Here is a 16,433-nt window from a genome sequence, read left to right on the forward strand (position 1 = left end):
CCACTGGAAAGTGAAACCTCACATTCAGGAAAATTAGAACGTCCAGCAGTTGCTACAAATATTTATTAGGCCACTTTTTTTTTTTTTTTTTTTAAATATGGGTTTCAATTTCAAGTAATTACAAGTCATGACATTTTTATTATTAAAATGGAACCATAGTGCTGTGTATACAGAACCTCAATCTCGATTGTTTGTGCTAAGTATCCAGTAACATCACTGGATAGTAAATGACCTAATTTGAATTTAACATCCGCTGGACTTTATTCTAAAACATATCTGACTTCTGTTCAAGTTAAAAACTGCACATTCAACACACACCTGCAAACAGATGGGGGGAGTTTAGCTTTGAGTTGAAAGTTGTGCATTGAGAAGATGCAATAAAGTGTACTCTAAAGTAAAAATAAGAAAAAGCGCAATTATATCTAAAGTAGAAGCACTTACTGCGCACAATCAGATATTGGGTCATAATATTGCTGCAGCTGGGTATGATTTTAAATACTTGTATACTAAAATACTTGAATATCTGCACTAAGAGGCCGTGGTCAGTGTTTAGTCTAATTTATATTTCTGTTTTATATTTCTGAAGTGAAAGATTGATGAATTTGTCCAAGGCATTCCTCTCTAACCAAGGTAGACTACTACTTCTTCTTTTTTTTAATTTAAAATATTTGGACCTTTATTGTGAAGCCGTGGAAAACATTTAACCGGAAGTGTAGTTCTTGGGATTTCCGGGTTGTCATACCCAAGGTAAGCATGGCGGCGGCAGCAACACCCGGAGTTGCAGAGCAAACACCCGGAGCAGCTCCGCGGGGAGCTGTGCCGTTTGATTTATCCCAGGCTCCAAACATCGAAGGCTTCAACCCTTTGCCTAAAGTCAAAGATGAGACATTCAAGGAAAAGTTTGCGAGGAAAACCAAGGAGAACCCATTCGTCCCGATAGGTGAGTTACACAAGCGGAGAAAAGCGCTGCACTGTAAAGTCACAACTGCGGTCCGCTATGTCCTCTACTTCAGCGGTCCCCAACCTTTTTTGCGCCACGGACCGGTTTATGCCCGACAATATTTTCATGGACCGGCCTTTAAGGTGTCGCGGATAAATACAACAAAATAAAACTAGTACCGGTACCGAAAAAAAGAAAATTTATTCATAACACACGTGAAAAGACCAAGGAAAACCAAGTAAACGATAAAAACGATAACAAAATAACGCTGAAAACCAATAAAAACCCTGAAAACTATACATTTCACACCTGAGCCTCAACTCTCGCGGCCCGGTACCAAACGACTCACGTACCGGTACCGGTCCGAGGCCCGGGGACCGCTGCTCTACTTCACACAACTATGTTAGCAGTTGAATGTAAAACATAAAGGTTTGGGTGAGAGGTGGGCACGAGATCAGCTGGTAACACGGCAGAGGCGTGTGGCTAGATCAACGTAACCTATGACATATTTCCCAACGATCTGCTTTCGGTTCCGGAAATATTCCCGGAGCTCCTCCAGCTGTGCGGCAGCGTCCTCTCAACCCCGGGAGGTCATTGTGGTCATTCTTCATATATTTTGTAACTCGTGGTCTGCACATTAAAACCGTTAATATATTATAAGCTGGTTTAGGTGGATAATGTAAAACCGGACAAACACGTTTGGGATATAATTGGACTGTATCTCACATTCTTGTTCATCTGTCAACAGTTATTTACGTAATTCTGTATCTGATAAACTACTTACTGTTGCTTCACGAGTGCTTTATTAAAATAGCCTGCGCTGTTTTCTTTCATCGTTACTCCCAAAATCATACATATAGTCCATTGATGCCTATGATATTATTGCTTATTCTTGTTTTGTGTTCCCTGAAGCGTTTAAGATTCTAATTTAGAAGCTGTTTACATTGAGGTCATCTGTTGTTGACATCTGTAGCAATAATGCTGTCATTAGAAATGAACAAAACTGTAATCCGTGGCAGTTCTCCCGTTATTTTACCGTTGACTGCAGCCACCCTGATAACTAAAAAGTGTCTGTGCCAAAGGAAAGTGCAGCTTTTATATCTCCATCACCCCATACTACTTGATATTAGTTACATTATTCAGCCATGGGTTTTGCCTTGTCTGTGGATTCAGTTAACTGTCCTAATAAACTGGGTTTATAAGCTATAATTTCTGTATTTTCCAGGTTGTTTGGGAACAGCGGGAGCGCTGGTTTATGGTCTCCGTGCCTTCCATCAAGGGAAAACCAGGCAGTCCCAGCTCTTGATGAGGGGACGCATCTTTGCTCAAGGCTTCACTGTAGTCGCCATTATTGTTGGTGTTTTTGCCACGGCTCTGAAACCCAAGCAGTGAAATGGATCGATCCCACATCTCTGCCATTGTCCATTCAGTGTGTGGAATCGCAGCAGACTCCGGACTTCTTTAAATGAACTGAATAATGTATTGGGTCTTTAACATTCTTCAGACACATATGTAAATGTCAGCATTATTTATTGCTGTTGAAAAACTGTGAATCACTCACAAAAAATGAATATTTTCGCTTCTTGCTGACAGTGTGGAACAGCAAAGTTGAATCGGCTTGTTACCAGTAAGCAGACTGGACTTCTTTAACACTACTAAAATGGTGTTGAAGCAAATTGCTGATAAATGTAAATTGTTTTCTTGCTTCTTGCTCATTTGGTGAGCTCGGCTTCAAATGTATCCCCCATACTGTTATTGTTATATTCTAATAAAATGTCACATTTGAACCTGGTGTCCTTGTCATGTTTAAGATAAAGCACCATATCTTGTGTTTGAGTTTCCTGGTGTGCTAACCTATAAGGTTATATTGACAAACTCAGTGTGGAAATTCGTTGTTAATGACTTGAGTTGGGCCCAAGTCCACCTTAAAACAACAGAATAAAATCCTCCTAAGAAGACCTTCGGGTGTTATGTGTAGTGTAATAGTGTAAATTATACACTTTATAAAGTCACCTCTCAGAGAATTGTGCTAGCCAAGTTAAGCATGATATGTATAAAAAGAAATTATGCTTAAAAGATTTAAAATATCTGTAAATAACCCAAACATGGTCATAATATTAGCACTGACTTTAGAGCTACCTTAATTATTTGTAGCACATATGGTGCTGGAAACATTCCTCAGAGACTAGAGCAGGTGTGGTCTCCTGATCTGCATTCAGAGATGCTCTTCTGCATACCTTGGTTGTACCAAACAGTTATTCAGGTTACTGTTGCCCTCCAATCAGCTTGAACTAGTCTGGTCATTCTCTGTAAACCTCAGAGTTGGTTGTGTGGGGAAATCGCAGTAGATCAGCAGTTTCTGAAATACTCAGCAGCCACTCCAGCACTAACAACCATGCCACATTGAAAGTCACTTAAATCACCTTTCTTCTCCATTCTGATGCTCTGTTTGAACCACCTATCAAAGTTGCTTGTATGTCAAAATACAAGGGCATAAGGAAGCAATTATCACCAGTGCATGAAGGTGTCAACAGTCACAGCTAAGAATTGAAGACAAATCGGCTGAAGTGATCATACTACACTGTTTTTATTTTCCAGTTCCCTTTTAACATTCACTTTTTCACTATTCCTTAAATCCAAATAGGCAACATGTGAAACAATGTGAAGACATCGCTGTTGTAAATGACCCCGTGCATCATTTCTTTTAAAAAAAATTTAAAATTTGTTGGCGTAACAGAAAATGGTATAATGTAGCAAAATAAGAAACAAGCCGTCAAATGTGTGAACTCTGAAAATTTCAATGAAATCTTTGGTTGTAGTTCAATGTTTCTTAATTTAGCTGAAATCTTGCCAAATTGAAGAGAAATTCATCCGGCTAAGTGCTCAAATTGTAGAAAGAGTTTGATCAAAAAAGGCCACGAGCTTGGGTATGTTATAGTGAAAAATATGCTAACTTAAAAACAGTAATTAGGGATATAATATAATACAGTGAACATTAATGTGCTTCGGTTAATGGTTTATAGTTGATGAGAGGCAAAACTGGTTACAATCTAATCTGTAACAGTGCTTAATCGCTAAGTGTTTGACCGTAACGCTAAGTTATAAATTTAACTAAAAATGTGCATCCAAAATATCAGGAAGGCATGCAATAAAGTTGACCTAGTAACAATTTATAAGTTAAAGGAGAAAGGGAAATTACTGAATTTACAGTAACAATATTTTCTTAATATAGCAGTGATGAAGCTGACCAACTAAAGGATGTTTTAACAGTAATCCCTCCTCTCACACGAGCGTCAGGTTTAAGTATATTATTTGACTCTAACAGGCATTGTTAAAGGCAGGAAGTGTTTAAAGGTTATAAACATACCAGGGTGTTTTTCGTACACAAAAGGGCATACAAATCCTTCTGATGCAAAGTGAGATTAAAAGGCAATGTTTCTAGCTCCCCCCAGCGACATGCTCTAGCGAACTAGAGGTGTCTGTTTGAGAGAGATCAGCACAGAGCGCATTCGGGAAACATCCTTCGCCTGCTTGTTGGTTTTTGGATTGAAGTCACAGAGACGAGCTACTCTCTCCCATTCAGACCCGGGGCTGTTGCTGTCCGTCTCTGCCAGGAAAGCCTCCTCAGATGCTCTGTGGATGTGAAGGGAAGCACAGAAAGGTGTCGGTGAGCTGGAGGTTATCAGAGGGATTTCACGAAAGCAAACGCAGCCTGAGCCAAACACGGTTCCCAACCACAAAGTTCAATCACACCAAGAGCACGTGTTCACTTGATAGTAAAAGCAAAAAAACCTCATGCATGTCTTTATGCCGCAGATGGTGTAGAAGATGGATGTAGCTTCCAGATCTAAAACCCGAATCCTGCTTTTGTTTTAATGGCCAGCAGGGGGCGACATCCCAGACTAATAAAGGACTTGAAAGCAAATAGAAGTGGCTGAAAAAGATCCTCGGCTGCCTCACTCTTTGACATCAGTAGAACTTTTCACGAGGACTTTATGGGCTCAGAAGTTTTTGGTCCATTTAAAAAACAAACAAACAAACAAACAAAAAAAACCAAAACATGATTATTCTAAGGGTCAGATTGAAGCAGCTCATTGGCTAACAATTTGTCAATATCAAATCATGGAAAAGCGTAACTGGACTTAAGGGTAGCTACATCCATCTTTCATACAGTCTATACTTTATACCCAACATACACTTCATTGTTGACATATTTAATATTTATTTTTGGTATATAAAAACATCCAGGGCACAAATCAGTCAAAAAGAACACAAATTGACAAAAAAGAAAAAAACAGAATTCCAGTGTTGGGTCATGCATCGTGGGCAAAAGAGGTCATTCAGGGGGCAGATCATACAATATTAGAAAGCAGAAGAGTTCTAAACGTACACGAAGCCTATAACATCAGAGTTGGGCTGTTTGTAGAAAGCCTTATCAGCAATCCTAGCGTGCAGGGCAAGGCCAAGAAAGCAGGAAAAAAGAAGGAGAGGAGAACAGTTTCAGTGTCAGTCAACAAGCAGAAAAGTGTTAGAGTCTGGGTTATTGTAAGCAACTGAGAAACATTTCTAATGAGGTGGAAACAGTGACTAAACATCTTGCACTAGTGCAGGGCTCTAGACTAACTTTTTGCCATGGGCGTACCGGTACCGGCACAAAAGTTAGGCGCACACAAATTTTATAATAATTTATATAATATGATGTGTTTTTCTGGATACACTGTGCTTTTTCAGCTTTCAAAGATTGATGACACCGTGTCAGAGCACTGGCTATGAATTTCAGAAGGATCAGACCTTAACAGAAAAGTTAGCAATAGTTCTTTTCCTATTACAGCTACATCCACTTCTGTCGTGCCTAGGCTGCTCACTAGGGCTGGGTATCATCACTGATTTCTATAATCCATTCGATTCCGGTTTTCAACTTAGCCTCAGACAGTCAGAAATATTATAATTCTGATCATTTATCAGTACTGACTTCATCAGAATTGTGAACATCACAGCAGATGCCTTTGTGTGAAAGTAACTGAGAATAAAACACAGAAAAACATGAAGGAGATTTTCCTGGTCTGGCTTTTTATAGCAGATAACCTTAAAAATATTCTACAATGTTCTGCATATAAAGTTTAAATTTCTTCAGTATTGAACAACAGAAAAAATAGGCTTTCTTGTCCGAGGTCATTTAAGTGAAAAAAAGAAAAAAAAAGAAAAAGACAGCAGCCGACAGCGCTGTAAACAACGGTAGACTGGTGGGTAATAAGCGAATGAATAATACAGAAAACAGAGATTGGAGACGGGAAACTGTTCTTGAAGTATAGAGAGAGATAGAGAGAGAGCTAGCTGTGCATGAAGTGTGATTTTAATAGTCGTGGAAGCAAAACAGCAAAATTCATGACGACATTGATCAAATGTGAAGCGCAGGTTGCTGCTTCTTTTGCTGCTGGCTCGGTGAATTTTGGTTGGAGAGAGACAAAACCTGCAGCTCAGAATCAGCGCAAGAAGACGTAATCACAGCGCGGACCGGACGCATCAGAATCGCTAAGCTCCGACAGCGTGTCCGTCTACGGGCCGTCGGGTGAGAAAGCCGAGAAAGACAAAGTTGATTCTGATGCGTCGGTCCGTTCTGTGTTTACGTCTTTGTGTGGAATCCGTGTACCTGCTCTCATTTGCTGTTTGGTTGTTGTTGAAATGGTTTTGTGAGCTTTAATCTGAGAATCTGGCGTTTCTGGCAAAACACAGTTATATTTAAAAGTCGATTCAGGATTTAATGAATTGATATCGCTTTATTCAAGCTACTCACCTCCCACTTTCAACTGGACCATGGCCAATCAGAGAGGTCCCGCCCCTTACTAACTCTGATTGGTTTAGTCCACGATAGGGGCATAATGTGTGTCTGTTGTTGACCACAGGGAAGGTTGCAGATTTTTTTTTTTTTTTTTTTTTGCTACCCGAACAGTTGGTCGCACAGGTGCAACCAAATATTTTTTAGTCGCACCACTGAAAAATTTGGTCGCATTTGCGACCAAATTGGTCGCACTCTAGAGCCCTGTAGTGTCATAAACAATCTAGGATGGTCTTTGCTCTAGCATGGGGAGGGGGCGACTGCAGCATTTTCTTTCTGCTGTCTGCATTCTTTTCAGCTAGCTAGTTTCCTGTTTTGCTTTCTGGACACTTGAACTGGACACACAGCTGTAGACTAATATCTCATCAGAGTATTGCCTCTCAGTGCTTTAGAAAAAATAGAAGAAAAAAACAAAAGAGCTACAGATGCAGAGCGATACCGTGCCAGACTTGGACAGAGTCTGTTGGGAAGTGTGAGAGAATAACTGGTTAGCTTGGTCAAGAAAAGAGAGACTGCACAGTTTATGACACTGACGGGAAGAAGGCTAAATGAAGTATTAAGTATTATAGTGTTGTAATCTGTTGTGATCACCTTGGTGCAGTAAATTCAACACATATACCACAACTGTGTCAATTTATCAGTCAGCTGTAAAACATACACAGGTCTAGGATGTAATCTTGTAGAGAAAGGCACAATTTCCCACACCTTGGAAAAACCTATAAGGACCTCCACTGAACGTTTATAGTTTAGAGCGAGACATGTTTGCAAACTTAACCACAATGTTTGTTTTACCAAGAACAACTACCTCTAACTACCAATACAAAATTCAAAACAAAGGTAGTAGAGTGATTACAGCATCCCCATCATGGATTACTTCTCTGCACATTAGTGGTGGGGTGGGGAGGTCAGATCCTAACCTGTTGTTGGTCTTGTTTTTCTCCATCTGCTCATTTTGATGTACGTGCCAGTCTTCAAGCTCCTTCTTCGCTTTCACTCTCCATTCTTCCTCCGCTGCCTTGGATGCCGAGTCTTATTAGGACGCAAGAAAGCAGAAACGTCACACAGTTGTATTACATTTAATTTCTTCTGTTTCTATGTGTGACACAGATCTTTTCTGATTAGTTTAAACTTTATCACCAGTGTGTTGAAAGCCAGTTTAGCCTCTAAGAGAAGGGCAAAAAGCAGTACAGTGAAGCGTTAGTAAATAGGTGTGAAATGAACCTGGGACCTTGTAAGGAAAATAAGAAGAATCATAAGAGCTACACAGCACTAAGTGCATTACACACAATCACTGACAGCGTCAGGGAAACATTGTTACCAACCTAATGCTTCAAGGCGTGCCTTCTGCTCCTCCCGCCATTTGCGTAAACTTTCAGGTTCTTGCCTTTGAATATCCACCTGGGCGATGGCTGCGTAGCTGTCTGTTGGGCCATTGGACTCCTGTTGGAGTACGCAAAACATGTACACCATTAAAAGCAGCTATTCGGTTCATTCATGCGTGAACGCCACAGCAAACCCACTCCTTCATCACATGATTACGGTGTTCAGATAAAACTCAACCACACATAGGTTATGTAAAGAGACAGACAAGACTGAAGCTCACCTGAAACAGGTCTCCATTCAACGTGGCAGGCTCTTCAAATCCGTCTAGCATTTTTTTTTTTAAAAAACAAAACAAAAAAATACACAGATATAAGTTAAGATGAACTTCTTGGAGTTTATCCGCTTATACTTCCTTGCTATCTGGAGCGACTTATGCTCGCTACTACTACTACCGTGGTGTAACTTTTGGTCTCGAAACGGATAAGACTTCAGAAATGCAGCAACACCTGTTTGGTCACCTGCTTAATATTGTCTGGGCTGCTTTGTCGGTTAGAAGGCCAGTAGCACTTGTTCGCTTGCTTAGTTTTAAGGTGCTAGTGTCACATAGCTAATGTTATGTGGGATAGCGTTAAACAAAACCTACGTTGTCGCAGCTAGCTAAGCTACAAGGCTAACGTACGGTTAGTTTGAATCTAAACAGGAATCAATAAGAGTGTTAACCACTTATATCAGACAGCGGTGTTGTTAACATATGGCGGTGGGGCCTTTGTTGGCTAACTACTAAGCAAGTTACTGATGCAAGTCCCGGTATTAATATTAGCTAGCTCTAGTTAGCTTTGTTTGCTCGTTAGCTAAACGTTAGCTGACGTTAGCTCAGGGACAAACTTGCCATAGTTGTCGGTCTGCGGCTGCTGAACACCGGCTCCTTCTAGGATCCCAAATGCGTCGCCATCGTTTTCTATCCCCGCTATCTCATTCTCCTGTTGAGCCAGGAAAGCGGCGGCCGGGTCCTCTTCAGTCGGGTGCGCTCCGTTGTCAGCCATCTTTCACAAAAAGTGTAGAAGTTTGACTGAGCTTGCTTAGCTAGCTAAACGTTAAAGCCACAAAAATCAGGCCACCGAGCTCTGCAACGTTAATAGTAACAACTTAAAAATTCGATTAGAGTGTTATCTATTCTAAATATCGCTTGGAAAAATAGAGTCAGCTAGTAAAGCATACGGAATAAACAATCTACGCGTCGATTAAAGGCCGTAACTGATGATTCATTATTTCTTCACTTGTTCAACCAGTATGTGTATGATGCTAGAGCAGGGGCAGCACCCCGAGGGGACCTTTACATTTTGTTGGAGTTTGTCGCCATCTGCAGCACAGCACTGTCATCTCCAAGGGTTGTAGTGCTAATGCAGTGACAGTAATAAAAAATATCTACAAACCTTATATAGCACAATTTATAAACAGAAATGGAAAATGGTTCGTAAAAGCATAAAGGTTATGCATTCAACCCCCCCCCCCCCCCCCCCCCTACAGGGCAGAGGTAGAGAAACTTGTCACACTGGTGCTCAGAAAATAACCTGAAGCTGAAGGTCCTTAAAACAAAAGAGCTCACCTTGTCCTCCGCTGGCCTTCTACTGCACTTCAGTGGAGCATGCTCTCCTAATGCCTGGGTGTTGGGTACGCAGGGGCCACAGCTGAGAGCAGGAAGGCTGTGCAAATGTAATTAACATCGCCCAAAAAACCATTGACTGTCCTCTGCCAACCCTGGAGGCCAGGTCAAGATCTCAGGTCAGTCAGGTCCTACACCTCCAGACTCACAAACAGCTTCTTCCCCTGGGCCATTCGGACTGTTAACAAACACTCAACAAACAGCCACATCCCACCCCTGCCCACTCACCTCACCATGGTTTGAGTAATCCTCATCACTCAGGTGACTCACACACAGTCTATTCAGACCATGTATTTTCTTTACACTGCTTCCAAGCACTTTGCAACTTGTTCTCTAAAGTGTGCCTTTCTCTTATTTTTGTATATACCCCTCTTGACTCTATATATTTCTCCTGTTTGCTATTTACTCCTGCTATGGATCTTATTAACAGCCTATGACCTCACTGGGTATTATAGATTATTAAAACAATTGCTTTGCATTTCTGATCATTAGTAATGACCTTTCAGTAATGGTCGACGTGGTTAGTGGAGTTTTGTACCATTTAAAAATCCATAATTGGAAAAAACAGCACTGGATAAACAGTTTGGGGACAAAGTTAAAGAGACGAGGCTGATATGGTTTGGATACATGCAGAGGAGTGATAGTAGATATAGCAGACAAAGGATATTGAAGATGGAGCTGCCAGGCAGGAGGAAAATACCACAGAGGAGATTCATGGATGTAGTGAAGGAGAACATGCAGAGGGTTGGTGTGGCAGAGGAGGATGCTGGGGATAGGATGAGACGGAAGTTATAGCGACCCCTAGAGGAAGCAGCTGAAAAAAGAAGATACACATTATTTATTGCATAAATCTGGCTAGAACTGATATAGTGTCTGTCACATGAATGTTAATAATAAATATTACCCTCCTCAATTGTTCAAAAGAATAATTTTTTAACACCTGTTTTTGTTTGCGAACAGAAAGAATTACGTTTTTGTTTTTGTTTTGTTTTTTTTTTGGGGGGGGGGGGTTGCTTAACGTAACGCCTGTAACGGCATACCCATTGTAGTGGAAGTTCCGTTAGGTTTCACAGCGAGCTGCGTGTATGATCGTTTTGTGACTTCCTCCCCTTTCTTTGGAATGTACAAAGGTACAAAAGAGCGAGAGCTCCACTTCTGTTTCAGGGACTGCGACTGATGACATGCGCATGATAATAAAGAGTGTTGATTGCAGCTGACCGTATCTGCGGACTTTCTTAACTTTTTTGTTTTGTTTTGTTTTTTGGTGAGACGTTTATCCACTTATCCATTTTCCTACCAAGGAGCTTCCCTCAAAAATGTTTCACAAAAGCATTTTCAAAGAAAATATAAAGCCAAACATAGTAGCACTTGCAGTAGAAGCAAATACAATCTTTCTGTCTTTAAGCACATTTGTACGGGGGCCTGGAGATGCAAAATACAAAATAAAACAAAAAACAACAGGCTAACAGGCAGTATAGACAGTTAAAAATCCTTATCACTCTTAAATGCAACAAATAATATTTTACTGTTTATAGGGTGTACCTTGCTTTCCCACGAATGCAGATTTCCTCATGCCTCTATGCTCAGGCCTAATTCTTGATTTCAGGGTTTGAGGACTTTCTTAACTAAATGTGCACGACAACACACAATGTCAGTCTAACTTTGACTGTTTTTTTTTTTTTTAAACTAACTTCACTTTTCTTTTTTATTTTACAGACTCTTGCGCTATTTCATAGTATAAGTCTCATACCATGCAGGCACCTGTGAAACTTTCATTTTAACTGTGTTGGTTATTGTAGGCGGTACTAGTGTTACTTGCTAGTAAAGTATACATCTGTTTCTCTCTCCATCTAGGATAAGTCATGTCAAATTAAGTTACCTACTATTAAATAATAATGGCTTAGCTAGTAAGTACAGTAAACAGCGTGTGTAAAAAGTTATTCTTCAGGGGCGGTGTCCTGGATTAGTTCATGTTTATCCCTGAGGCATAGTCTTATTTATTTATTTATTTATGTTCCTTTAGTTAAAACCGACGGAGTGATTGAGAAGAGCGGTTTCAGGGCGGCTGTGATGAATGGCTTTAGTAGTAGCAGCTGATGAGTGCAACTCGGCCTCTGAGTGAAATGAAGCCTCCGCCCATGTGACTTCTGACGTCTCAGCGTCTCCTGCTAAAAAGAATTTGAGGGAATGAGTTTGCTGCTCACCAGGGGGATCCACGGCGGCTTCCTGACGTTTGCTGCAAGGAAGTCTGAAAAGTTGCCTGCTTGCCAACCCACTTATTACCATATTTTTTAAATTATTTTTAATCCGGTACACTCGTGATGTCCGGCGAGCACAGAGAGACACAAGAGGTAAGCTAATGCATCTTTGTGTGTTTGTGTAACTTCTTCAAACCAACTTTTTCCCCCCACAGAGGAGGTTTGTATGGGTTAAGCTGGTGCTCCAAACTGTGCAGGCTCATGCTTCTGGCCATCTTCCCCGAGCCTCTGCTGCTCTGTAGCTGTGCTAACTACTTTGTCAGAGCCGAGAGTTTTGTCCGGTTTTCGTGTCCCGTGTTGTCGCGAGTGGAAACCTGGCTGCCTGCGACGGTGTTAACCGGGGTACCGCGTTCACAGCGTGGCCTTTAATTACCGCTGGGAAATTAGTGTGCTAGACGCATTGAAGTTTTTTAAAAGAAACCCGTGTAAGCTCGTAATTGCGTAGCGTGTTAACCAAAAATTCCGTGTATTTGAGCTCTCATTAAACGCAACACGAGTTCCTATAGAACTAATGCAGCAGCAGCAATAATATAGAAGATTATAAATAGCAACACCATAAGCATGGGGATGAGTGCCACACATTTATTGGCTTAAAACTGATGCTTTTATTCTCTTGCTTATCATACAGGGTGGTGTTTAATTAAGTGTAGTGCATTCACATTAATGCTGTTACTTCCTCCGCTTTAATCAGTCTGAGTAATCAGCTTTCAGTGTGGTGTTTGTCACCAGTGAAATCTAGCCTCCATTACCTGCTGCTCCTGCTGCAGGTCTTTCTGTGTCGCCTTATGCCCCTCTGTATCATAATTCCCTTTCCCTGGCTCTGAGGAAAAACTAATTTAAGCTTTGCCAATAAAGAGTCAGGTTTGTACAGATCTAGAGGCTGCATTGCCAGTAAATGAGTGCGAATGCAAGTCTTTTATTTTAAGGATTTCCATTAACGTTAGCAGATTTGCAGGTTTTCTTAGTGGGATTATTTGGGGTGCTAGGCTGGATTAAAGGCTGTGTGTGTAAAGTCTAGATTTTCCTTATCTGTGAGCACACCACTGTCTCACTAGCCTTTACAGTGCGTGTGAGCTGCTCTGTTGCTTTAAGAGCTTGATGTTAAAGTATAATTGCTGAGGGTTTTTTTTCTTGCTTGTACTATGTTTCATGCCCTACAGAAAGAATGTAGAGGGTTGTGTGCTTTGCTTCATTTGTGGCCGTCTGCCGTTTCCCAAGTGCAATGAACTTAGAGGAGGAGAAAAAAAAATCTCCTGGCCCGTGCCAGAATCCATGGGTCGTTGACGTTACCTCTCTCCATCCTCCTCTGCCCCCCCGTCCTCCTCCTCCTCCTTCTCTCCCTGTGACTCATGTGGGTGTTGGGCTGAAATAGTTTGGTGTAGTTTTACATTCCTTATATAGCCTCTGAGGAGTGAGGAGAGGCTACGGCTTGCCTGTGTCACAGTCAGGATCGAGGGGGTAGGGTTTGCCAACAGAGAGGGAATCTGCTTGCTCCAGCTTACTGACTCTTTAGCTTTCTCCCAGGTTTGGGCTACCAGCTGACCTTTGAGGACAAGGTAGGTGGCATAGCTGTGTGTCACGGAGACCTGTGACACCTGGTAGGTTTGCGGAAGAGGAGGTGGAGGAGGAACAGGGCTAGAGTAGCAGTGTGAGCACAGAGGTCAGTGGTCAAACCCTAACTCTGTGTAAGCCACTAACAGAGGGCTGCATCTCATGTTGCCCTTTGGTTCTTAAAACTACCTAGTTATTTAGTGCCTTGCCGCAGACTGGCAGTAATTAATTGCGGTGAAGCCACGATACCTGTTACCTGGCTGAATACAGCAAGTGGCACATTATCCCCCCCGAAGGAGGAGTTGTTACTGCTATTGTTGTGCAGTAGATCTTCTAAATGCTGCACATTGGTGCTGCAGTAGACTGAAATGAATTAAACTCTAACTTCACCTTAGAGTTTAGCTTTAGATTATGACACCAGGCTATTTATGTGTGTTTTGAAATGTGTAAAAATGGCACATCCAACCTGCACCGCTCCCTCTTTATTGCCTAATTTTGACTTGCCATAACTTGGTTATTCCTAAAACTAAAACGTGACATTATCTGCTGTAAAAGAAAACAACTTGAGTGCCATTTTCTGTATGGTGTGTGTATGCGTGCTCTTGTGGGCTGGTGGTGCTGACAGCCAGCAGATAAACTGTTTCAGATAAAGTAAAATAATAAAGGACCTTGAGAACCTTTTCCGGGTTTTCTGGCTAATTAAGATGTTTCCTTTCCCCTTTTTTTTTTTCCCCTTCTTCAAGGGTATGAATACGTACTCTGTAACCCTCAGCGGCTCGCCGCCTTGGGGCTTCAGGCTGCAGGGTGGCAAGGACTTCAACATGCCTCTCACCGTGTCAAGGGTAAGAAAGTGCACATGGAATCAGCTTTTGTACTTTTTTTTGCATCTGTGCAGAGCAGCAGTTGAGGTGTTTGCACTCTCCTCGGAGATTTCCTCTAAGCTTCTATGAAAGCCTCGGCCTGTTAACAAGAGTCTGTTGGTTTTAAGTACCAGCTTGGCCACCTCAGTCATCAGGGCTTACCCTGCCTCAGCATATGCATGTGTCACATCACTTTTTTTTACTTTTTTTTTTTTATTAGGCACGCATAGTAAGATAGTAAAGGGTTTTGTCTACAGAAGCATTTCCATACTATTCAAATGTTTTTATGGCTCATTTTGGTAACCCTTCCTGATCTGTTCTAACATGCAGTTTCTTTGCATGACACTCCTGCTGTGTGCTTTGTACTCTGTGTGTTCGCTGCCCTCCTTCCCTGGACGAATTTTCAGATACTCTTTTATAAACTTCTGTTGCTATTGACGAGAGCGGCGACCACTTTCCAGCCCATATAAGTGCAGAGCTGCTTTGCCTGACAAACATACAGACTCGCACTTGCAGCTACGCACACAGACGCCTGCACATTGCACACACATAAAATCATTCCAGCTTTCCTGCCAGCTATTGCTCACACAGATCTAGTTTTCTATCATGCGCTCGCTGGTTTTATTGCATTATTGCACTGCTATCCAAATAAACCGGGTGATCTGTAATTGTCAGTCTGACTTAACAGGTATTAATTCTGTAGTTATGTTCAATATTTGCAGTTTATTATTTCAGAGATAATTAGGAGTTAATAGGTTTGGACCCTGGTGTAATTATTGAATTGAGCTTTCATTTCTTTGTCTTTGTAGGTGCAAAAAAAAGATTGCATGCTTAAAACAGACAAATGCAGGTTCCCATGAACTGCAGGGTATTGTGAGTAGCATCACACTGAGGTGCATGTAGAGCTCATCTAATCCTGTGGTGAGGGCAAACGTTATCGCCAACCCTGTCAGTACTTGTCTTGTATTTGCTCTACTTATTGCCAGGCATTTCAGTCAGAAACACAATGTTCCCCTTGGATTTATGACAAGAAGCATTTTACTTGTACCCATAAAAGACCGAACAGATGTAGAAACCTCTTTTGACGAACGGCCACAAACAAACTGAGACATAGCTGTTAACTTGGAGGAATTTCAGTCCAGGCAGACGGGGCGTACTGCAGGGTGAATATCAATGTGTGAGTCAGTAGATCTAGACGGCTATCAAACGAGTTCTCATCTAAATGTGTTGACTGATTACCGAAGTGGCGCAAGAGCCCAGTTTGTCTGCATTCCAGGTACATATCACACGCTGGTGATTTTTCCCTACTACAAAAACTTGTGTGATATTTTATAGTTTATGATTTATAGTATAGCAATATCCTTCCCTCAGGTTGGTCTAAGCTAATCGCTCCTAGCCGAGGAACAAAAAACCCTTAGTATCTCTAAGCTTGGAGCTGTAACGACTGGTCAGCGGCCAATATCTCTGTTTGCTCCAGCACTGGGCCTCGGGGTTCACAAGTTATAAAGATGTGACAGGTTTTCTCTCTTTTTTTTCTTTTCTTTTCACCTCTCGGGGACTGTTTGCTCTCATCGTGATTGTCATAAAAGTAGGGACAGCGAGTCCCACAGTCGCAGAGGTTGAAAACAGCCCAATAAGGGGCCGTAAACCCCAATGATCTACAGTATCCCTTAGTAACAGGAAGAGAAGTCAGACCTACACTTACTGGGTTCGCATTAGATGGATGTGGTGGGTGGTCTGTGTTTACTGGCTTGTAGCTGATGAGTATGTGAACCCAGACGGACGGTTAAGTGATTACAAAATGAAGAGAGTGTAGATTGATGGAACAAAAGGCTCTTAGAGTCTCTGTGAGATGACGAGATTGCAACTCCCGAAGGATCCATGTGTCCAAGTGGTTTTTGTTTTGTTTTTTTGGTAAACACCAGATGACAGTTGCCATTGTTTGGGAGTGGATTTGTTGAAGCTGATGGTTATTTAGGTCACTCGAGCTTGATCGTGCTGT

The 16,433-nt window shown here is 41.6% G+C and overlaps 3 protein-coding genes across 8 annotated transcripts in view; 2 read left to right on the forward strand and 1 right to left on the reverse strand.

Moving 5' to 3' along the window:
- Positions 1–715: 715 nt before the first annotated feature.
- Positions 716–2,727, forward strand: higd2a (HIG1 hypoxia inducible domain family, member 2A). The gene is made up of 2 exons (XM_084942747.1): positions 716–940; positions 2,166–2,727. Exons 1-2 carry the CDS (start codon positions 754–756, stop codon positions 2,330–2,332), a joined length of 354 nt encoding a protein of 117 aa, XP_084798873.1. The 5' UTR covers positions 716–753; the 3' UTR covers positions 2,333–2,727.
- A 776-nt stretch (positions 2,728–3,503) lies between these two features.
- cltb (clathrin, light chain B) lies at positions 3,504–9,437 on the reverse strand. 2 transcript variants are annotated; one of them, XM_084942708.1, is made up of 6 exons: positions 8,989–9,437; positions 8,380–8,423; positions 8,099–8,216; positions 7,694–7,805; positions 5,331–5,384; positions 3,504–4,573 (listed from the first exon to the last, which is right to left on the reverse strand). In XM_084942708.1, exons 1-6 carry the CDS (start codon positions 9,140–9,142, stop codon positions 4,402–4,404), a joined length of 654 nt encoding a protein of 217 aa, XP_084798834.1. In that variant the 5' UTR covers positions 9,143–9,437; the 3' UTR covers positions 3,504–4,401. The 2 variants fall into 2 exon arrangements, with proteins under 2 accessions (XP_084798834.1, XP_084798843.1); XM_084942717.1 differs by lacking the exon at positions 5,331–5,384.
- A 232-nt stretch (positions 9,438–9,669) lies between these two features.
- Positions 9,670–16,433, forward strand: part of pdlim7 (PDZ and LIM domain 7) — a 33,247-nt gene continuing 26,483 nt past the window's right edge. Inside the window, exons 1-3 of one of the 5 annotated variants that reach the window (XM_084942668.1) lie at positions 9,672–10,023; positions 11,786–12,113; positions 14,315–14,413. In XM_084942668.1, the coding sequence (XP_084798794.1) occupies positions 12,084–12,113; positions 14,315–14,413 (129 nt within the window). In that variant the 5' untranslated portion in view covers positions 9,672–10,023; positions 11,786–12,083. Of the gene's footprint in view, positions 12,114–12,143; positions 13,577–14,314; positions 14,414–16,433 lie in introns of those variants that run through there. The other 4 variants (XM_084942696.1, XM_084942663.1, XM_084942676.1 and 1 more) reach the window with 4 other exon arrangements.

This window comes from Perissodus microlepis, chromosome 2 (assembly GCF_051167445.1).
Source record: "Perissodus microlepis isolate ML-2025 ecotype Zambia chromosome 2, ASM5116744v1, whole genome shotgun sequence".
NCBI lineage: Eukaryota > Metazoa > Chordata > Actinopteri > Cichliformes > Cichlidae > Perissodus > Perissodus microlepis.